Here is a 23750-nt window from a genome sequence, read left to right on the forward strand (position 1 = left end):
GTGGGTCTACATTCTACTTGCAGATAAGAAAGTTCTGTGCAGTCTAAACCCTGACACTGTAAATTGAAAATCATGAAAATGAGGATGAACGGGTCACAAAGACTTATTTTTCTTTTAATGAGAAGTTTCTTTTCAAAGAAAATGTAATAATTATTAATGACATACTAAGCCTATTTTACTGCTATTAGGAAAATGGTTAGAAATGTGCTAGCTGTGTAATCTTGCATATAGCAATGAAAATTTTTGAATGATTTCTGGTACAAATCTGGTACTACTTCATTTGACTTCAGTGGAGACATTTCAAATTCACACTCCTTCACTCATAGATTTTGTTGAATCATACTTTTTCCTTGAACAGACTTATGAACTCCAACTTATTAAAGTATGTAATGAGAAAAGATTGCCTATCAAGACACACATTGATGTTGATTTTTGATACTACATAATAATTTCTAAATTCAGGAAAATTTTGGACAAGGAACCAGTTTGATCTCATATTCCTCAAGACCTGAGAACTAAAAATAAACACTCTGAACATCGTGGTGTCATTGAAAGCCACTTACTCTGGCTTTTAAGCCACATTAAGAATACAGATTCAGCAGAGACCTGCAGCTGCTTAACTGCTTGTACTTCGTAGGAAGGTTGGACTTTTCCAGCAGTACTAATGTAGTGTCCAATATCCCACAAAACAAGAAATGTTAAGAAGTTGTACAAGCCAGTAGATCACAGATTATTGGCTGGATATTTTGAAAAGATAAGGGCAGGGAAAAGAGAGTGATGTAATGGTTCACTCTGAAGAAAACACACTGAAATCAGTAAAAAGGGTAGTGGGATTTTACTAGAGCAACTGCTAATTAATCACCACATAGTCTTGTCTGGTCATATCTTGTAGTATCCCTGCCAAATTTCTGTCACATTCTCATTACTATTATGCTAAAATAGCTGTCTTTTTGAATATTTTGGCAAACTCACTCCTGAAAGAGAAGAGTGTATCACATTAAATAAAGTACGGATGACTGGTGTGATCATTTTACACACATAAGGGGTAAACACGCAGATAAGATCCTCAAATCATCATTGCTGCTTCAGCAAACTACAGGAAATACAACGTTACTTTAATCTTATCAAAGTTGTCAGCCTCTTCCTAGTATTTACCAATTCAACCACCACTAGTTCAGTAAAAAAACTAACTAATGCAGCCAGTGTTCTTTGATTCAGTGAGGGACACAGCAATCGAATTGTTTGTAATATCACAATCCAACACTGTATGTGCAAATTTGATGACAGTTGCTGGAGTCTTAATAAAATCAATTCAGGCTAAACTGAAGTCTATAATAAGGACATGACTGAGTTAAAAACAGTTATCCCCATTAACTAAATATCTTGTATAAAAGCAAAGGAGACAGGCTTTTGCTTTTGCTGGCCAAATCTCCAAGCACAATATTTGGGCAAAGAATTAAAATAATCAAAAAGATCAAGACCTCAGCAGAGAAAAGCAGGAAAATACAAACTCAGTTACAAGCACAGGATTAATTCTACTGAAGATGCAAATTATGCACATGGTAAAGTTAAACTTGGGGTCATGCTCAGCTTCAGAAAAAGATTTGAACCTATTCTCTGAAATTAGGATATTGAAACCTGATTGTAACATTAAGAAAAACAATTTTAGCTTCTCTTACCTTGTCTGGTACCTGGCCTACTTAAAAAGCGTTTACATTTCAGAGTTCATACTAATAAAAATCCAAGTCCAATGCAAACCTTTCTACTTGAAGGGCAAAAAAATATGACGCCAGTCTACAGAACACCTTCTGCACAAGAATTATCTGTACTGAAGCAAGATCAAACCTACGAATGATTTAAAGCAGCCAAAGAAGAAACAGGCTCATGATAAATAAAAGTTAGTATATAGTCTTTTCCCACACATACACATATATGAGTATCAAAAATACACAATATAGCTGTTAACAGCAATCCGCCAACACTGTCCTTGTCACCGATGGAATCTGAAGTATATCTGTCTTGCCATTCAGCTGATCTCTAAATTTAGAGAAGAACAAATTTGGTTAAATTTGGATCAGATCCCTCTCTGACTCACAGTATCCTTCAAGGTAGCAATCCTTCACACGTCACACAAGAGCACTGAATGCTGAGCATAATCTCAGGCACTGCATAGAGTCAAAGCAATGAATTCAAAAATATATAGCTAAACAACAGGAAGCCCATGCAAATAATTATGACATGAAAAGCAGAACAATGCTTGTAGGCATTCAGGGGGCAAGTATTCTAGCTACTATAAACCTACATAACTCCATTTCTTTGAGCACAACTCTAGATTCCTAGGCAGTGAAGGTCTGGCCTCCCACATAAATGTATCTACATAAACAGATTTTATTTTTCTCTCACACACATATACTAACACTTTTAATTGCTTATTGTGTAGCAATTTAACTTGATTTTTTTTATAAAATGGCTGTGATGTGAAGAAAAGATAACAACTAAACCCTAACATCAATAAGTGCTAATAAATATTAATAAAACATAAGCACCACTTTTATTGCAATGTGAAACCAGTTTATTATCCACAGATGAAATCAAATTGCTGCCTTTATTACTGTCAGGAATGACTTCTAAGATATTTCTATTTAGTACTTGAGTATTCATCAGCATTCTGTATTTACAGCATCTATGCTCTCTCTCTTTCTGTCTCTTCCTCTGCTAGTTATACATAAAATAATTTAAGAGCAGTATTTTCTGTTACAGTTTTCCAATTAATTTAAATATAGACTCAGATACAAGTTATGAGATTAACAGCTGACCTATTGCCAAATCATGATACGTTGCAACACCAACAGGAAATATTATAATGTTTGTATTTACAATATAAACACTGAAAGAAGATAAATAGAGTTTTTAGTCTGGTATCAGACTCTCAAATTCCTGCAAATCATTCAACTACCCCGCAAACTCCATGGATTATGAAACAAAAACATCTTTTGACGATAAACAGAACTAAGACGTTTGGCTGTATTCCAAAGCCTTTCATTTCCCTCAAGTGCTGCCTTTTATTAAAGTAGTAGTACATGTAGAATAAGTGAATGTTTTTATGCATCCTGTAATTTGGAAAGCCTAAGAGATGATTTCCCCACCCCCAAAGTTGATCATCTTTCATTATTACGAACTGCACTTAAAGTTTGAATCACACAGCCCTCAAATTTGCTATCCATCCCCTTGCATTCTTGATTCCCCATTTTAAATAGAACTCGAAAATTCTGACATTTTCAAGAATGCTTGCCTGGTAATTTCTATGAGGCATAGACAGCCTCCAATTACAATGAAATAGCTATAGTGTATTACAATTTTTAGAGCATTCTTTGGTTTTCTGGTGCAAATCAACGCTCTCCATGGGAACTACTCTGATTAGCATCAAAACAATAATGTCCTATAAACTCTTTGCACTAGAATAGAGGACTATGGACTTTGTTTATTTGGATGATACGCAGCAGTGTGTAAAAACATCACAGAAACTTTCATTACAGGGTTGCCTATACAGTTCTATGCTTTATATTACGAAGTTAAAGTAGCTTCCAGGAAAAAGCATGAAATTCAAGCAAATGCATTTCCCTCCTTTCTCCTGATCTCTTTTGGTTAATTCTATAATTACTTCAGAACTGTATATAAGGCCCTAGATGATATACAAACAGGCTGAAAAGCTTTTCTACAGTATCAGGAATCACTGACAGAATGAAAGTACATTTAGCTGCCTCTTCCTGCTTATGTTCTTCAGCAAGCACTCTTCCCAGTCATTTGCAGGAGGGAAATCTATTCGAAAAACCCTAGAGCAGCATATCCAGATCTACATCCCTGTTCACATGAACCTGCAGAGGGGATGTTCAGTGACATGCATGTTGCAGAGAACAGAACTGCAGTACGCACTCCAAAACTGGGAGTTTCCTTTGTTTCCTGGTTTGGTCTAAAGCAGTGTTGTTTGCTTGCTGGTCCCCACAGAAATAAACTGGGAAAGGTTACTCCTAGATTCTTAAAACAATCAGACAGTCTGTCCATTCCTGCTTATCCTTTCCTGCTGAATACAATGGCTTCCCTAGACACTTTTGGCTAGGTAAGGAATACCACGTTGTGGCTAATAGAGTTTTAATTGGCTGCTGATTGTCTTTATTCAGTCTTTCACACTGGTAGGTGTTTGATCCTATTGCAAACTGAAAAATGCAGAAATTCATGTACTTTAGATATAGTGACCATATACATATGTCTGGGATATTTGAAAGGAAGCCATTTATAATCAGGAAGCTTAAGTGCTTATTCTGAATCTGACATTTACATAACCCATCAACAGCAACCAGCACTGAAATACAGTTTAATTAACCTGAAAGGATGTAATTTTATGCTATTTAGCAAGAAATACGAATTTTAAAGTGCTTTTACACAGTATATATTGGAGTAGTAAGGCCAAATCCTGTTTTTAGGCTACCCATATTTAAATATGGAGTAAATTCATGGGCCTCCTTATATATCTATCTTAATAAACTTGCAGCTAAGATGGTGTAAATGCAAGCAGAATGTGTCACACTCTCTCTATAATTCATTTCCTAAAACTATCATGCTTTTTACAACATTCTAATGGTAGAGCTGGAAGTTAGTAAAGCTCTACAACAGAATGTGTATCAATAGATGCTATGTGGGGCTTTGAATTCTTCGAGTTTCCCATCATTTTGCCTTTTATTAATAATTTAATTTGGCCGAACTACCTCTCCTTTTTTACATTTACAAAGACATCTCAAACATTAAATGCTTTAGAGCTACGAAAAGATGAGTTGTGCCTTAAGCCGAACATTAACATGCCTTAAAGCTATCAAAGAGACTGAATTTGTGATATTGAACTTTCTGAGGTCCCATACAAAAAGCATTGCAATGTCTTTGTCCTAATCATATTCACAATGTGTCCAACACCTCTATGAAAGCATGAGAGCTGTGGTGCAGTGGCCTAAACACAGGATGGTGATGGATGAACCTGGACTCTCTCCTGTTGTGTGCCTTGGGAAGTAGCTTCATCTCTCTACACTCTGATTCCTCCTCAAAGTTTGCCTTGCCTGTTTACATCACATGCTCCTTAGGAGACATGCTTTACAACAGATGGAGACCAATAAAGAAGTCAAAGCAAGTGGTAAACAGGATTTTAAGACTCTCCTTCAATTCTCTGCTCCATCAGGGTGTCCATGTGACCACAGGCACAACATTTAGGCCCAAATACAGTGAGCAGATTTGCCGATGGAATTCAGGACACTGAATACTTCAGAGAACTTAACTCTCTCAGCAAAGCCGTGATGCAAAATTCCCTGTCCATGTGTTTGTCCTTCAGAACATGGTACCAAGTCTGCTGGAGTTCAGGAAGCATTTGAACAAAGGGTTGGATCTTAGAGCAGTACTGCATGAAGCCATGAGTTGGACTCAGTGATGCTTGTGGGTCCTTTTCAACTCAGAATATTCTATGACTCTATGAACTGGAATCCCAGAGAAGGATTTTGATCCTTAGGCACTTTTGACAGGTTCTTCTAGCTCTGTCTAGTTAGCCTGTACGTCAAATTCCTCTACCTACAATAACTCTTCATGAACTTGTGTTCACAGCTCATGATGGCAAGGGCAGCACCAAAACTTCACTGGTGAGCTAGCCTGTTCAAAATCTTACTGTCAGGCTTTTCATGCACTTCTCTCACGCATTGTTATTTGTAATACCATATCAAGTTCTCCACATAAACTAGCAGAAACAGATAGTTCAGGGTTCTAATTTGTTCCTAGCAGAAGACCAAACCCCTGTTCATATTTGAGGAGATTCTAAAAAAAAAAACAGCATAGTATGGGGTCAGTCAGAAGGAACTGTTACCCACACATGAACATTACCCAATTCATCTAGGACAGACAGCCAGAGATCAGCACAATGCTAAACAAATGAATCTCAAGGAAGCTCCCCACAAAACCCTTCACAATGTTGAAATAAATTAGCTGTTGCTGATCAACCCGTACTTGAAGAAAAATATAAAAGTTATGATGATAAGACTAGAAGACATGATTTACAGACATGTAACTACACTTTTCAGTATTATAGACAGACATATAATTCTGATGTGAGCAAGAATCATGGTCCTCACATAGGCTGTCAGAATGACTGTGGTGTTCATAACCCATAATGGTAAGTCTTCATTTTACCCCTTGCCTAGATGTATGTGGAGCATCTAGGTCTTTCTTTTGTCCTTCCCTGTGCTCACTAGTCATCATTCTGGTAGTTACTGAAAAACACCAGAAAAATATGAAAGATGATGAAATTATAGGTCACAGTCAACTTGGGTTCATGAAAGGAAAGCCTTTAATCTACATTTAGGACAAGGTAGATGTTAACTTAGCTTTTACCCACTTAGGCAGCTGATATTCCTGGTCAATCTGACTGCCTTCTGTGATGGAGCAATGGCATCAGTGGACAAAAGAAGGGCAACTGATGCCATCTAGATGGACTTGAGAAAGGCCTTTGACGTGATCCTTCATTACATCCTTCTCTCTAAATTGGAGAGAGATGGATTTGAAGGCTGGGCTGTTCAGTGGATAAAGAATTAGTCGGCAGGTTGCAACCAGAGGCTTATAGTCAACAGCTCTATGGTGAAGGCTGGTTACAAGTGGTATCCCCCAGGAGTCTGTCTTGGGAGCTGTGCTCTCTAACTTGTTTATCAATAACATAGACAGATGGATCGAGAGCACCCTCAGAAAGTTTGCTGATGACATCAAGGTCAGGGGTGCAGCTGATAAGACAAAAAGAAATGATGTCATCCAAAGGGACCTAGCCAAGTTTGAGAAGTGGTCCCATGTGAAATGAATGTGATTCAATAAGGCCAAATGCAAGGTGCTCCACTTGGGTCAGGGCAATCCCAGATATGTGTACAGACTGGGAGAAGAACTCATTAAGAACAGTCCTGCCAAAATGGACTTGAGGGCCTTGGTGGACAAAAAGCTGGACATGAGCCAGCAGTGTGTGTTTGTGGCTAGAAAGGCCAGCTTAACCGAGGCTGCATTGAAAGACAGGTGGCCAGCAAGGCAAGGAAGGTGATAGTCCCTCTCTGCCATCACAAGGCCCCTTCTGGAGTACTGCGTCCAAATGTGAGGCCCCCAACACAATAAAGATGTGGAACTGTTGGAGTGGGTCCAGAGGAGGGCCATGAAAATGCTAAGAGGGCTGGAGCATCTCTCCTATGAAAACAGGCTGAGGGAGCTGAGCTTATTCAGTCTGGAAAAGAGAAGGCTCTGGGGAGACCTCATTGCAGACTTCTGGTACTTAAAAGGAGCCTGTAATCAGGAGCTGCTCTGCTGACCTCAAGCACTGTGTGAAAGTTGGTGGTAGTTGGTTATATCGTAGGTGCCACGATATAAGAAGGACATAAAATTATTAGAGAGTATCCAAAGGAGGGCTGTGAAGATAAGAATGGGTCTAGAACAGAAGAAGTATGAGAACTAGTTGAGGTCCCTTAGTTTATTCAACCCAGAGAAATGGAGTCTGAGCGAAGGCCTCACAGCAGCCTACAGCTTCCTCAGAATGGGAGTAAGGGAGTGGATGGGCAGTGCTGGTCTCTGCTCCTGATTACAGTGACAGTACCTGAGGGAATGGCACAGAGATGCGTCATGGGAGGGTCAGGTTGGGGGAATTAGGAAAAGTTGGTCAGGCCCTAGAACAAGATGCTCAGAGGTGGTCATGGCACTGAGCTGCCAGAGTCCAAGAAGCATTTGGATGATGCACTCTGACATAGGGTTTAAATTTTGGGTGGTCCCCTGTGGAGTCAGGAGTGGTGATTGCCTGAAGGTCTCTTCCAACTTGTGATATTCCATGATTCTATGATTTCTGCCTGCATGAAGCATATGGTTACAGATCCAGATGGACACAGATCCCCAGATGGATACAGACTCATGTCAAGAACAAAAAAAGGGCTGTGGCATGCAGCAAGGATGCATGGGACAGTTCATATTCCCAAGGGTGCCTTGTGCAATATGGATGCATCTAAGTCATTCTTAAAACAAGCAAGAAGTTCAGTAGTGTGGATGCCAACACAGTGATCCTACACAGTCCTTGGGATTTTCTTGTGATGAAGCATAAATTAATCCTTTATTTTTCAGTTTTCCATTGGGAAAATGTGGAAAAATAGTACCTTAGTCACAGTAATTCCATACTGGGAAAATATATTAACAATTGGCTTATGCTTAGAAATTATGGTAACATGGATCAGAGAAGAAAGCTATATATTGCCACATAACCACTAGAGATAAATAAATCTATAAATAAAGCCTCTAAGTACTCCTGCAATACAAATAATAAATAAAAGGCAAAAAGACTTAGTCATACATGCAGGTGGATTTCCAATTATGGAGGAAGCACTTTTACAGAAACCAGAGTGGAGCACATTAAGTGGGATGGAGAAGAGAAAGGTAATAAATCACTGTACAAATAAATTATTCTGAAAAATGGCCATCACAGTCAAATGTATGTTCTTAAACTTCTGGAATGCAGTTTTTTCTAGTAAATTGAATAAAAAGACAGGTAAGAAGTATATATGAGCTTCCTCCAACACATATAAAAGCTACCTTTTCCTGAAAAAAAAAAAACCCACCCACAAAATAAAATATTGATACCCACGTAGCCTTCTCAATCTACACAAGGATACAAGAAGTTCTTTGAGCTGTGTAGTTAATGAAGCATTTGTGGAGAACAGTTTACCATCCTGCCAAGAATTTATAGCTCCATAAATCCTCGTGCTGTATTTTACTTTGAAATAACCTCCCTGTATGCACAAGCCCCAAGATGCAACAGCACATGTGCATGTGAAAGCTTGCCAAACTTTCCTCCAGCTGACTCAAAGAATACAAGTGTCAGAAGGGAAGAATGGAAAGTAGTAGAAGGCAGACTTTATGCTGTCAAATTTGGAGTCCTGATGGACAGGGAATCACTGCCTTTGCAGAGCACCTCTGCAGAGCAATGCTATGTACCTGCACATTGGTGCTCCATGGCCCAGTACAGATACACTCATCCAGGGCTTTCTTCTCTTCTACTGCTCTCAAAAAGCAGAAAAACAGGGCTGACAGCTGCATTCCCCCCTCTTTACTTGCTCTCCCAAGAGCTGGCTGATCCAACTGGCATTCAAACAGCCAAAAGGCTTTCTGCTTCTCCCAAACTAGGTTCTGGGATGCCTGCTGGCCCTCAGTTTTGCTATTTAGAAGAGAAAGATGAGGTAGCAGAGGGGCATTTTCTTTACCCAGTGTGTTGTTCCAGTACAACAGATGGGACTTTGCCCTTCAGCAAAGAAACCTCATCCTGCTTTTAGAGAGGAAATGATGGCTAGGATAAGAACTAGCAAATACCACATAAATACAATAAAAATGTAATTTGTGAGGTGATATTAAAATCTCTTTACAGTAAGAGCACTTTGTAGGTGCAGGAATGGTGCTATCCTACAACTCTTCCATTGCTCTAGGGCAATCTCCACACAGAACAGCTATAGCTGTTCTCTGAAGGCAAAGCACTCCTAGTGTGTGTGCAGCATATGCCAGCAAAATTCAGCTTATGCCAGCAAAATTCAGCTTTTGCCAGCATAACTTGCTCCAGCTCATCCAAATGAAGCTCCAAGCTTCATTTCTCTGTGCTGGATAAAGAGCTGTAATTGTGACATACCCACACATACGCTTTAATCAGTGTAGCTCTATCAGTTATGTCTTCATACATGGGATTAACACTGAAAGGCTGCCAAGGAAAAGTGTAGACCTAGCGTTGGCTTCTGGAGCTCATGATTTCCGACGCTTACAGATTTCAATCATGGTTAATATCACAACATTTCCTGTTTCTAATAAAAGATGTGATAAATATCTAAACAATCCTCCAGTATCCGTTACACACAGATTTATTTAGATACTTTTTCAATGCAGATAAGGCTTCAATTACAGCCAGCATTTCAAAATCACTTTAAAAATCTGCTAGGTGAACAACAGTCTGAAATGAAAGTGCTGACATGCAGCTGTCCAAAGGAAAATTCTCTAACAAACTGACATTTCATCCTATCTACATGTAAAAGTTATGCATTTAGATGACAGTGTTTGATGCCCTTTTTTTTTCCACTGAGTTTCATTTAGCACGCCATTCTTTTTACTAGATACCACTTGAGATGACTGTATGCACATGCCGATTCCCTTACATGCTTTCGAGCAGAAACCACTGTTCAGAAACTCATAACATTACTCATAACATTTTATGCCTTTGCCCTCACTTTGCAGATGCAGAGGGATAGGCTACACTACACCAGTAATCTAATTTACTACTATCAGCTTACCATCTTAAACTCAGTTTGCAGAAGGCTGTCATTATCCTCCATCTCACAAACTTCATACAGTGAAGTAGAAAAAAAAAGTACTTTTCTGAGCCACAACAGTGCCACAAATAAAAAAATAAATGCTTATTGATAAATGTCAACAATGAAATTTCCATCTGACATTGCAGTGCTTGTAGCTAAAGAGTGACTGCTACTGATTTGTAACCAGTACTCAGGATACAATCAAGATATTAGCATGAAGAAAGTACAGATTTATTTTTTTCTTTGGATCAGAATAAGAAGCCTTGCAAAACAAATTTAATTTGGGTAGAAGAGTGATAATTAACATGCAATCCAGCACTAAGCTCCCTGACAGCTTAGGGACAGAGGTCAGCCTGTGTTTCTATACACTTAAAATTCAATATTTTTAATTGTTTTTATCCATGCCTGCTGACTGTTCTCAAAAAGACAAAGCTGCTGTAGTTCACTGCATCATTAATGTGTCTCTGCATACACTGCCTAAATAATGAGAGATACTGCACCACAAAATTAAAGTTGTTGAAAAGTTGGGAATGTGAAGAGATTTCTAAAGAAAAACACTGGAGCATTTCTTCCAGCAAAATTAAGGCAAACCCCAAATGTTGGATGATATTCCCACGCTATTTCAGTAATGACAAGCTTCAGCTTAAAGTAAAACTCTTTGTGAAAAAAAGACACAATACTGGGGCAAAACACCACAGCATCACTGGGGCACTGCCCTACAGGGCTAAATACAGTGTGCCAGGAAGGGGGACAGCAGCAGTGAGACCTACTTGCCCTGAGGAAGAGATAAATGGAAAGCACAGCACCAAGTGCAATTCAGCAGCAGGCTAGCTAACTAAGTTAGGAAATCTTTAGTTCCACATCTGCAGCTATTCCTAACTACAAATGATGGCTCAGCCTAACTACATTGCATGGTGTTTCAAGCTTCCTCCTCCCGTTTTCACTCCTTACTTTCTATAGAATGCAACAGTGATGGGAAAAGACAGTCTTTCATAAAATGACAGATCACTGAAATACTGAAACTTTCATCACTTATACACTTACCACTTTTATGATTACTCTCCAAAAGTCTAAGAAAGATCGACTGGAAGAGCTTCAACCATCTTTTTAATGAAGTACAAGCAACACCTTCAGTGAAGGAAATGACCCAGCATGGTTACAGACCAGAGATTCAAAGCTGAATTCCCCAAGCAGCTGCATCAATGTAAGTGCACAGACAGCAGTGCCCTCCCAGAAGGGGGACAGCACTTGCTCCCCAGCAGCTGGGCACACTTCCCTTCTGCTAGCTGCGTGAAGGTGAGCTGCTCCCTCACTCTGCCACTGAGGAAGGATCTCCCCGGGTATCCAACAGCCCCACAGGTTCCAGCCCAGCCTTAACTTATGGACAGTTCAGTTATTGCTTGCCTGGTGCCACACACAATCCCCGTGTTCTTCGGTACTGACTACCCCGCACATAGCAGGGGGGTTGAAACTAGACGATCACTGTGGTCCTTTCCAACCCAGGCCATCCTATGATCAGGGACTCTTATCCTGAGCTTATGGAGAGGCACTGGGATGCAAAAAGCACGCCACCACTGCCCCTACGTGCAGAAAGTAGGAAAGACGTTAGCAACCACACTCTAAAGTTTCAGACGTCCCTTTTAACTCCGTCAGCACCACTTCCCTCTCTCAGCACAGCACACCCAGGAACACCCACTGCGACGGTGCGCTGACCGCAGACAGCGATCCCTTCCCGCCGCGCTCCCTCACGCCGCTCTCCCCCCTCCCACCCAGGCGCCCCCCCGGCCCGGGGCGACCCGGCCCCGCCCGCCTCCCTGCCCGCCCCACCCCGCGGCCCGCCCCGCCCGCCCTCCGCCGTTACCTGGGCGCGGGCGCCGAGCTCGGGCGGGCGGCGAGTGCCCGTGGTCTGCAGGTTGATGGGCGCGCTCTGTGGGGGCTCGCCGCCGCCGCCGCCCAGCCCGCCGTTCAGGTGCGCCGTCACCATCGCGATGGGCGCCTTGGCCGGCACGACGGAGATGGCCAGGTTCTGCGCGGGTCCGCCGCCGGGACTCCCGCCGCCGCCGCCGGGTGCCTTAAGGAGCGCCGGGACGCCGCCGGACTTGGTGCTGCCGCCGGAGCCGCCGCCAACCAGCACGGCCGCAGGGCAGCTCCGCACCGCCAGCTTCTGCGGGAGGGAAGCAGAGAGAGGAGCGTCGTCACCCCATGGCCCGCGGCGCTCCCGCCCGCAGCCTCGCCGCTGGGAGGCGGTGGGCGCCGGGTCGCGGTGCGGGGATCCCGGGAGCTGCAGGGACGCTGCGGTCTTCACACTGCCCATCCCGTTCCTGCCCCGCTCCGGCCCGCAGCACGGGGCTCGTGGTGCTGCGGTGTGCGTGAGAAACAGCAAAACGCGGCTTCTCAGACTCCCGGAGCACCGCTTCTCTACTGTGCCTGCCTCTCTCACCCACTGCCTCACTCTGAACGCTCGCTGAGTGCTCGTTCTTTCACCTTGCTCTTACTTGCGAGTCATGTTTTCTTACCTTTAAACTACGTTTTTTAATTTTTTTTCTTCTTCCTTTCAGGTGTTTCAAGCAACCTCTTCTCTAAAGCATCCGTCCTAACTCTCAGTCTCGTTGTTTTTCTTCACAGCTCTGAGATCACAGCAGAGCAGCTGCCCTCACCTGTAGCACCCAGGTATGGTACCCAAGAGCGGTGTCGGAGGTCTGTGCAGCTGTGTGGAGGGGCCACACCATATGTGTCTGTGTTTGTGTCAAATGCTCGATTCTGAAAAGCAAAAGCTTTATGGAGCTGTTGCACTTGGAGTGACCCCAGGAGCTGTTCTTAGAAATGCTGTTTTAGGTAGGCTGCGTACAGATATAGACTGTTCCCAGCCTCATCTGATACTCAGAAGTACTAAGCATCTCATTTCTTCTAGAGTTGGAAGTAAAGGTAAGTCCTGTGAAGACCTCTGCCAATGTTTGACTTTATGTGCTGTTGGCTAGAGGCTGCATCTGATGTGTGTGCAGCCTTTCAGGAGGGCTCCCCACATTTCTAGGGCTGCTGCTGTACCAGCAATGCCAGTTAGAGTTTTGTTTGTAGCCTGTTTTAAATACACTGTGTATACCAGCAGATATCAAGTCACAGACATTCTCAGTTCCTTTCAGAATCACGACTGAAAACAACACTTCTGGGAATAATGCAGAAGCCCTGTAGTTCCAAACTGACTTTTACAGAAATTGCTGCCTCCTTATCTTTAAACTCACTACATGCTTTAAAAGCCCAATGGTCTAATATGCTTGCTCTGGGGACTGCCAGTATATTTTTATGAAATCGCGTTATTACGGATACCTGCTTCATATTTTAATGTAAAGGAACATTGATCTTCCTTTTAATATATCAGCATTATTCTACTGATTGTGGTGGCTTCATATAAATCATTTTAAATTTTGCTTGCTTTTGCTTTCATATTTGTTTCCTCTACTATTGTACTGGTACGTGGGAAACGTTGCTTATGACAAAATTCTGTAAAACTGTTTATCTGTTCCATGTGAGTAGTGTGTTGTTACAGGTGCAGCACTGCTGTGTGCAGGAGAGCTGAGTGATGCCTCATCCCACCTACTGAGAACTTCCCTGCACAGCGCCTCACGAATCTGCAGCGCCAATGCAAAGCTCTCAGGTTAATATTTCAGTTTTGTGGTTATGTTTTTGCTGTGATTTATGTCATATGCACACCACTAAAGGTTCACAGATGGAAGAAAAACACTGTCTTTGTTCCAGTGATGTAAACCCATTATCTGGAAGCTAACAGCCTAGGAGTGCAATCCCAGCTCTGCTGCGTACCATCAGAGTTTTGCTGCTGACAGCAGTGGCCCGAGGATTTCTTCTTATGTGAACAGTGAAACCATTCACTATCATTGAGTAGTTCCTATATTACTAAAGTGTATTTTAATGTTTTTCCCCAGAAATGTGAATGTTTAATTACTGAATGAGTGAAAAACTTATGACAAATGCCTGGTCATACCACACTGAATTCATATTTTCATTTCAATAAAACTTTTACTGCATAATATCCTACAGGCATTAATACAACTTCACTTCTTTCTTTTTTTTTTTTTTCAGAAGCAGAAAACATCCAAGAAAACAAAACTCCATGATCCCAAAAGATACAAAAGATACACAATTTGTGCTAGCTCAGTGGAAAAGGCAAGTAAATAAGTAGGGGGTTGGTTACTGCTTGCCTGACAGAATGTAATAGGAAAGCATCATGAGAAGTACCAAAGCAGAAATTTTGAAAGGAAAAAAAAGAATAATTCACTACTCGAGCTATCATCCTTCCTTTTTCTGCTGTTCTCCCTACATGTATTAACCGTGAATTATTTTTGCACATCTTTGCATGTAATGTGTCAACGTTTTCCCAATAAACTGACGGAAGTGTCTATGTGTGCACAACAAGAACAAAAAAACTGGAGGAAATAATATGGGGCTACTGGTTGTTTCAAAATCTAGCTTGAGATGAATATTAAATGTTTTTAATATTGACCATTCCAAAACCTACTTAGGTTTTGGAGCATTTTGAAGGAAATAAAGAAAATACTGAAAGAGTTCTGTCCTTGCGATGGGCTTAAAAGGACATATCAGTCTGTGCCAGTCACCTCCACAGGGAACCATGCAATGCAGATCTTATTTAAATAACTGCACATTTTAGAAACTGTCTATGAAAGCATGGGCAACAGATCAGGTCTTTCAATTTTGTCTCCAAAAGAGTTACAGAAAGATCATCTATCTGATGAAATGCAGCTACAAAGCCTCTTCTGTATCTCATTTAAAAATCTTCTGAAAGTGTGCCTTCCAAAAGTTCAGAAAAGCCCCTTTTAGTCAGATTGGGCAAGTAGGAGAAGAGATCTTATGCTGTTTTCTTTATAATGATCGTTTTTATTCCTTGGCCCCAATAAGGCAATGATAAAGATGCATTGGTCAATGTAAAGGTTACAATATGAGAAGAAATCTTCCACACAACCTGCATTCCAAATTCACACTCTATTTCTGCCAGATTAATTAAGAGAATAGTCTTTTGTTTTAAAGCAAGGCAAAATCTGCATTTTGAGAATCAGTTGCTACAACATAGTCTCTTTCACTTTTGGAATAATGGATAATAAGAAACGAAGCACGCTTTGGACACTGCTGCAGCAAATGTGCTGATAAAATGGAAGAGTCAAAAAAGGAAGGGGGGGTGGGGGGGAGAAAAAGGAAAAACTGATTGGCTCTACGTGCTGGAAATCAGGTTGCAGCTTCCCATCCACAGCACCCCAGCCCTCACAATACACCAATTTTGAAGCCGCGCCTTTTCAATAGCAGCACAACTTTCATTTTCACCACAGGATGCCACAGGCAAAACAGAGTTTGCAATATGTATGCCGGTCACACGCAAGCCCACCCCAATGTGTAAGAAGGCTGCTTCTTGTTTATGACTTTCCATCTTGGACGTGGAATGCTCTCAACTATTCAAAGCAGAGAGAATCTTTTTTTCTATTTGTACCAACATAGTCCTGGCCCTCCTTTCCCACACACGCATGCACATGAGAAGTAAGAATCTGCTCACGTTCCTCAATGGGGAATGCCCTGTTTTTGGCTGCTCCTCCCCATAGCAGGGATTTTAACCCAGGCAGGTACCTCCCAACAGCCCCTCATGTTTTCAGAGCAGAATACGAGATGCTCAGAAAGGTCCTAAAACACACTGTCCATCATGTTTATACTTTAACGCCCATGCTGGAGATAGAGACTTCAGTCCATTAATCTCTCTAGAATGATGCTCTCCTGACAAAGTGGTTTTGCTGTGAAAAATTGCAGTTGTTTTCAAAGCAATATGGGTCCTTCTTAGCAGCCTCATGGATGAGAGAAAACCCGCCACACAACCCTGACAGTTTGCTCGCAGAAGAGCAGCTCTCCACATCCAAACTGAAATTACAGCTTCTCAATTAGTAATTTAGCACTGGTCACTAATGTAAAACCCTGCATGCCAAACAGCTGAGCAGACTCCTCTGGCCACATATGGGCCATGACCTCTGTTAATTTACTCCTTTGTCACATCAACAGTCACTTGAACAATGGGATATTTAATATTCCAAGAGTGAGAACACATAAAGGCCCTATGGCCACCAGCCATAGCACTTTGGTATCACGTCTTAGGATTTTGGTTTTCTATACACATCCAAGCTGCTACTTACTGGTGCTGCTTGATCTGAGGATTTACCAACTACCCAGCCTTAAGTACCAAGGCATAAAGATATGGGGCCGAGCATGCAGGTAGATATATATATGGGTACTGAAAGGAGCCTGGTGGGTGTTAACGGAGGAGAAGGGCCTTGTGGGGTATTCTTTATCCCAAGGTTCCCCTCAGAAATGCTCACTTTTGCATACAGCCCTTGAGTGAGAGGCTGCCTGTCCCAAGGAGAGGACATTAAGGTGTGTTTCCCTGAAACCAAGGATGGAGACACTGGCAGGGAAAAGTTTTAGGCACCATTCCTGAAATGCTGTTTTCCTATGTAGGAATGTGCAGGTGTTGCAACTGGGGGTGGGCATGGAGGAAGAAGAAGAGGAGGAGGAGAAAGTGGAGAAGGAGACAGAGGAGAGAGAGAAGGAGAAGAAGGAGGAGATGGTGGAGTAGTTCCTGTTGCCAGTTCTACTACCCATCAGCAACCAACTCTGGTTTAAGTCAGACAGAACATGACACATGGACAGGGAGGTTTGCATTTGCTGAACTTAAATCACTGCATTCTGCATTACTTTTTTAAAGCTGCTTTATCTGTTGGTTTATTCTCCTTTTCCTTTCCTTTTTTTTTTTTTTTTTTTTTGACAACTTACTGCCTGCCTGTCATTGGAAGTAAGAATGTGTTCATTTTTCTCTATCAGATCACAGTTAATTAGCCATTGTTGCAGCAGGCTCAAGGATTTAAATTCAAAGTGAAACTCATTCTAATCAAAACTGCAGCAAACTGGGGGTTTTGTTTGACTTTTGTTTGAAAGTCAGTTATTGTACCGCTGATACACATCCCATGTTACCAGCTGAGTGCTTTCAGCATCCCTCTATCAGTGTGAAATATTTAATCGGCACAAGGATCCAATCAGCGCAGCAGAGGGGAATCTAGTGTGTGCATTAATTTACTTTCAGTTGAAAAGCAGAAAAGCAGGTCAGAAACATCTAACCTTCCCCCTTCCCCCTCCCAAACAAATACACAGCACATCAGAAGAGTTTGGGCGGCAGGGAAGCAATGAAAGCCCCCCCGATGGATCCAGACAGGAGCCAGACAATAAATCCCTCACTGCTGCCAAAGAACCACGAATGCTGCCGGGAAGGGAGAACAGCCCTCCCTCCACAGCATACCCCCCAAAATCCTCCCGCCAATTAATTATGTGGGGTAATTGTTTGGTTTTTAATCTTTGACTCTTTTTAAGCTAAAAAGATGGCTGAATGCTTACCTCTTCTGCGTATGACAGTAATTAGAAAGAAAGCAAATGCCGGGCAATAATAATCAGTCTTTCTATTAAAATGCAATGGCTCTGGATTCTCTGTCTATGCACACTCTTCAGGAAAGCTTCCATTAACACTATTAGTATTAAAAAAAACCTGTTTTAGAAGCCTCACCGAGCTCTTTTACCCATCAGTAATGTTACACACTGCAGAAGCACACTGCAGCGCACAAGAGCTAAACTTTTCCCACTACCAATCTCCCCTTGCATCTTCTGGTTATTCTCTGAAGACAATCGAGTTCCTTATCCCGTGAAGAAACGCAAACCCAGGCAACAGCTGAGCTGCACAAAGCCCAGCCCTCGGGTGGCTGCCTTCCAGGGCAGGGCAGGAATGAAGAATTACCGGATTTATGCAAAGGGAGAATTTTCAAGAATGGCAAAATCCTAATAATGGTAACGGTGGGCTTATAAAAGCACATACTCACTCAAGTGCAATTATCCTTTAATTTCTGAAGCCATTAAACAGCTTGCTGACTGAAAAAAACAACGCGCATTGCTAACTGGCAATCCACTCGTCAGAGCTCTGAATTATCCGCTTAGTGACTTGTAAACAGCACTTTTTAACTAACAAGGGGTAGGGGGGAGAGAGGCCGATATTTAATGAGAAAAGTCAGATTTGTGCCATGGAACATTCTGGAAGTGTCTCTGCATCTCGAAGAAGTGGAGGAGGGGGAGCGGGATTTTTTTTTTTTTTAATAACCTCACAAATAATCCCTCCTCCTTTCTCTCTCTCAAACCATGTCAATGATCAAGGAAATGAGAACAAGGCGCTTGATTCACAGCTGACTCTCTCTTCTTGTTACATCAGATCAAGAAGGAGCAGTCTAACAGGGGGGGTGATTTCTGCAGGGGAAACAAATCTACAAGCTGGCATTTTGTTTCCTACTCCTATTAATTAGCCTGCTTTTCTGTCAGAAAAAAAAAGAGCTTTTAAAACTTGCACTGGTGTTACCTACACATGCATGTATGCCAGCTTACATATAGACATACAGAAAATTTAATATTTTGCATGTGGGATAAACCTGTCCTGAAAAATCTTCAAGAAAATAGTGGCTCGTTTCAGATTTTATTTGACAGATAAACCTCTATTCTTTGCCTTACTCCCAGGAACAATTGTACCGTACACCGCTAATAGTGAGATGAGCAGCCCCATTAATGACAGGATGGGTGCATTGTGCTTAGGATCAGGACTGCAGAGGCAAGACTTCAGCTCAGCCTGCGGATCTATGGAACACTTCTTTTGAACCCAAACTTACAACAAAGGAGAACTCAGTCTTGATCTCACTTCGAATAAAGCAGAAAGCATGCAGGCATCCTCCTGGCAGGTCACAGGGGGATTTAAATGGCTCCCCGCTGCGTAACATGGGTTCTCCCCTACCCCAACGCTGGAATCCTGCTTGCCATTAGCAGCTCAAAATTTTCATCCTTTTGCTGTAAGTTTCCAGCTCAAGTTTCCCATGATTTGCCATGTCCCATGTTTTCATGAGGACTGTATTCATTCAGAGTATTTAATGTTAAAAAAAAAACAAACAAAAGCACAGCAGAACAACAGGAAAAAAAACCACAAAAACAAGCCTTGCCAAACAAACACACACACACAAAAAACAAACCCAGAGTGCACACCATATAAACACTAATGTGCTTCTAATTTAAGTTTTGTAAAAACAAAGGCAGTGTGATTAAAGGCCAGGAGCATGCAGCTTAGCATATGGAGCCACAGTAAGTGCCCCAGAATAAGTTGAATGTTTCCATTGTGTGAAAGACTCATTCATTACAGCTACAAGATGCAGTGCAGACATTTGCATTTTTAGAGGGGCATCTTGTCATTTTTAGATAAATCACGGGGCTTCAATGGCTACATTTCTTGGTATCCTATTTCCCTTTGTTTCAGTACTCTCCCTCACTCTTTTCCTCTGTATGAATGTCATTTAAGTTTGCATACTAGTATGTCTGCAGACCAAGATGTGAACTCGAGGACTCTTGTTTCAGCTTAAGCATGCGCTACTTCTTATGATCAAGCAAGGCAAAAAGAAATGCAACTACATGCAATCAGAAAAAATAAACAATAAATTCAAGTAATTTATTACATCCAGTTTCAAAGCCGTTTCTTCTCCTGATCTACATTCCCTCCTCCATCCCCCTCCCCCAATCCTTCCCACCCCAGACCTGATCACCATTTCTTTGATTTCTCCCTCCTTCAGACCCTCTTAAAATCAAATTTGGAAATGCATATCTCTTCGTGTGGCAGAAAGAACTGGTCAAACAATAAACTAAGCCAAATCCTTTTTTTTCCCCTCTTTTTTTCCCAGATAACATAGAATCCTCTTCAAATGAGCAAATGTAACTGTGAACAGATATAGACTTCCCATGGGATTAACCCATCAGTTCCTCAGTATACATATAAAGAAGAAAAAAGTTAAATGGTTGCACTTCCCCCAGGGGAAGGCAGCCCGTCAGTTATGAAGTATTCCCATTAGAAATTCTGGATAAGTTGCAAAGAAAAGAAAAAAAAAAATTAAAAAATCCCTGCCTAATCTCTAGAACTCATATAGACATTTCCCCAGGACTTGCACATATGTACATTTCAAACTGACAATCCAAGCTTTTAGCACTGCTGTATTACTCAGGAGTGATTATTGTTTTCCAGTAATTTGCACGTTCCTTCCAAAAATGCTTGGAGCAACCTTTCAATTTTCCAACACTTGGAAGTACAGCATGGTGAAATCAGAGCACATCCGCAAGATGAGCCCAAACTGAGTACCCATGTTTGGATATCTCAATGCAAAGCTGAACACACAGGGCTGCTCGCTGGCCTGGGACAGTGGTGACAAGAAGCGAGTGCTGATAAGTAGCCAGCACCAACCTCTAGATTTTGGTGCAAAGCCTAGGAGAGAGTATTTAGTTGGGGAAACTGGAGGTGAAGATAGTGTTATGAAGAGGTTTTGTGGAAAGCATAGGGGGCTAATTCCAGAGCTGTTGTTCACACCTTGCAAACAAAGAACCGATAAGACCTGGCCACACACTGTGTCATTTCTCTCTAGCCTTCAGCACATCACACATAAAATCTAACTGGAAGCCTCTTCTTAGATTACTTAGAAACTTCATCTCAGTTTCCCAACTTCATAATGACTTCCTCACAAAGATACTGTGAAAAGTCACCAACTAGAATCTATTCAGTGCTTCTTGTTTGATATTACAGACACATTAAGTCATACAATGCCATTATAATCCAACTGTATTCACCAAAGGAAGTTCACCACTCCTAATGACCTCCCAAGGAATGCCAGTGGAGACAAAGATAAGACTTCACAGCTCCAGTGTGTCCATCTGTGCAGGCCTGGCCTCATGTTGAACTAAGTGGAAGACATGACGTTCATTCCATGCCTTTTCCTTCCCATATGGTGCATAAAAAGAAATCCAGAAATGCAGAAAAGCTCAGAACCAGAGAAGACAAGCACGCAACTGATAAAGAGAGGTGCTACAAGTGTGAGAAGGGAATGTGCTTAGGGGAAGATGGAAGAAATGAAAGAGGAGAAAAACGGAACAAGATTTCTCACAGTTGAGCTCTTCCAGAGCTCTGTCAGTGGTCAGAAAAGGGTTGGAGTGGCAAGTCTGAGAGATCTTCTTCCTGCACTGGTAAGATGAAAATACTTAATTGCCAAGATGACAAATTATGAATGAAAATGATGAGGGATCACGCAGGTGCTTTGCAGGTATAAACTGGAAGACAGAAAATGGGCTTTCATTACCAAGGCCTTTTACTTTCTGACACACCTCAGTACAAAAGGATGACAGTCTCAATGCCTTTCTCTATCCTTTCCCGTGATCTATGAGAAGCCTGACAACATTCATAGCAACCTCTTTCCTCCAACAAACCCCTTAGAGGCAGCAGCTCGGAGTGCACCCAGGAAGGAAGCTGTAAGAGTTAAAACAGAAGCAAGACAGAACACTGACACAACATAACAGGTCAAATACGGAAACTGAACCTTGATGTCATAAACTCAAAACTTCAGTCATCAAGACAACTTCCTCACTGCACCTTTAATCTTTGCTTGGGTTGCACCACTCATTTGTGGTACAAACACTCAAACTGCCCTGCCCCATTTACTCATTTACCCAGCCTTACAGATGAATGGAGAGGCACAGGGCTGCTGTGCATTTTGAGGCAGCAGTGAGTTTTGTCTTTTCCTATTTTGCAAGAGGTGGATGTTAAAATAGGCAGACTGTTAGAAAACAGGCTATCAAAACCATAAGGTAATTTTCAAAACCATCTGAATGGAGATCACCTGATTGAATATCACCCCTTACTGAAGTAGAGGATGCTGAAAATTATGACAGAGGAACTCGGTCATCTGTCATGTGTTCAGACCACTATGCAGCGCTCTACTTTTTTAATAGGGAAAGTACAATGACCTAGTTCCTCTAGGGACATGGGTGGTTTAGACAGATTAAAAAAAAAAATTAACTTCCCCTCCCTAATCCCCCTAGTCTGATAAAAAAGAAACAAAAAGCAACTGTGGTATGAGTACATATCTGAAAAATCAAAAGCAAACTTTTCCAGTTTGAGAATCATAAATAATATCTCTTGAGTAGATACGGGCAATTGATTAGTCATAATAGGAGGGGGATGCAGCATGTAATATTTTTCTTTTAATGAGACTTCAGAGAATGCATGAAAAAAGTATTCAGAAAGACTGAATTGTACAAATATATTAGCAGATGTTGAAAATATTGGGTGAATTTAAGAAACAAGGGAATGATATGCTTTCACTCTAACTTAATGGAAATGCAAATGATAATGTTTAAAGAGAAAGAAAGGTACGTGGCTGCAGTGTTGGGAAAGAATATTAAAAAGAGACAAAGAGGCTGCTAATGAAGGACTGTGTAGATCCTATGATGAAACTAAGACCCTTCACAACCATTATTCCAGAGGCCAAAGAGAGAGTAACGAGCAATAAATAATGCAGATCATGCCAATGGCAGTAAATAAAACGGAACTTAGAAGAGAGAACAAGAAAGAACAGGCCAGGCCCACTTCAAAACAACGGGACATGAACACAATGGGTAAGGAGAAAGCAAGGACACGCTACACAGTAACTCTGCATTTACCTTCACAAATAAAGAGAGATGATTATACAACACGTAGATAAAACGAAGATTATCTGGAAAATGTCAACGTTAGTCTGCAGTTGAGAGCGTCTGAACTAGTTTCTAAACTGCACCCACAAACAGAGACATGAGAAAGAAAGACATTTTGTATGATTTTTGTGGCACGGCAGTGGAAAGCACTTAGATACTTCAATTGCAAGGGCTAGATAGGAGACTGTACAGTGACACAGATCTGTGCGTGTACCAGGATTCAAGGGCACAAAAAGCAAGAAAAGAAGCTTTGTAAACTTTTTCACAACTTTGCTACATTTGAGGATAAGAATAAACAACATCCTTCTGGCCTTATTTCCCATTGTGTGCTACGGAGTACAAAACATCACAGCAACTTATTACAACCTCTGCCTCAATGAACCACTCAGATCCTTTGCCTGGAACATTTATCATGGCTGATAGCTTTTCTTATGATAAAAACCATTGTGCAAAGAAGCCAAACACAAAAAACTCACAAGCTGGTCAGTAACAAACTGCAGCTCTGCTCTCCAGTTCTGCAGTGCACCCTCTTTTTTTTTCTTTTTTTCTTTTTTTCATTTCCATTTGAGCTATCCTTTTCTTCTGGAGCGCTTTACATCTCCTCAGAGCAGACAGCAAGGGTTAGGACACTCCACAGAGTTCTATGTAGGTTTATGCAGCAGCCCCTAGAGACCTGAGTTCAAATACAGGTCAAGCCCTAAGCGGGAAAGAAAAAGGAGG

The 23750-nt window shown here is 41.6% G+C and overlaps 1 protein-coding gene across 3 annotated transcripts in view; it reads right to left on the reverse strand.

Moving 5' to 3' along the window:
• Positions 1–23750, reverse strand: part of PHF21B (PHD finger protein 21B) — a 155209-nt gene that overhangs the window by 48245 nt on the left and 83214 nt on the right. Inside the window, exon 4 of one of the 3 annotated variants that reach the window (XM_042835026.1) lies at positions 12250–12552. The exons of the other annotated variants lie outside the window; for them this stretch is intronic. Coding sequence (XP_042690960.1) covers positions 12250–12552 — 303 coding nt within the window. The remainder of the gene's footprint in view (positions 1–12249; positions 12553–23750) is intronic. 3 annotated transcript variants of the gene reach the window in all.

This window comes from Centrocercus urophasianus, unplaced genomic scaffold (genome assembly GCF_019232065.1).
Source record: "Centrocercus urophasianus isolate 14NV4802_14NV808 unplaced genomic scaffold, USGS_Curo_1.0 seq_5, whole genome shotgun sequence".
NCBI classification, from domain to species: domain Eukaryota; kingdom Metazoa; phylum Chordata; class Aves; order Galliformes; family Phasianidae; genus Centrocercus; species Centrocercus urophasianus.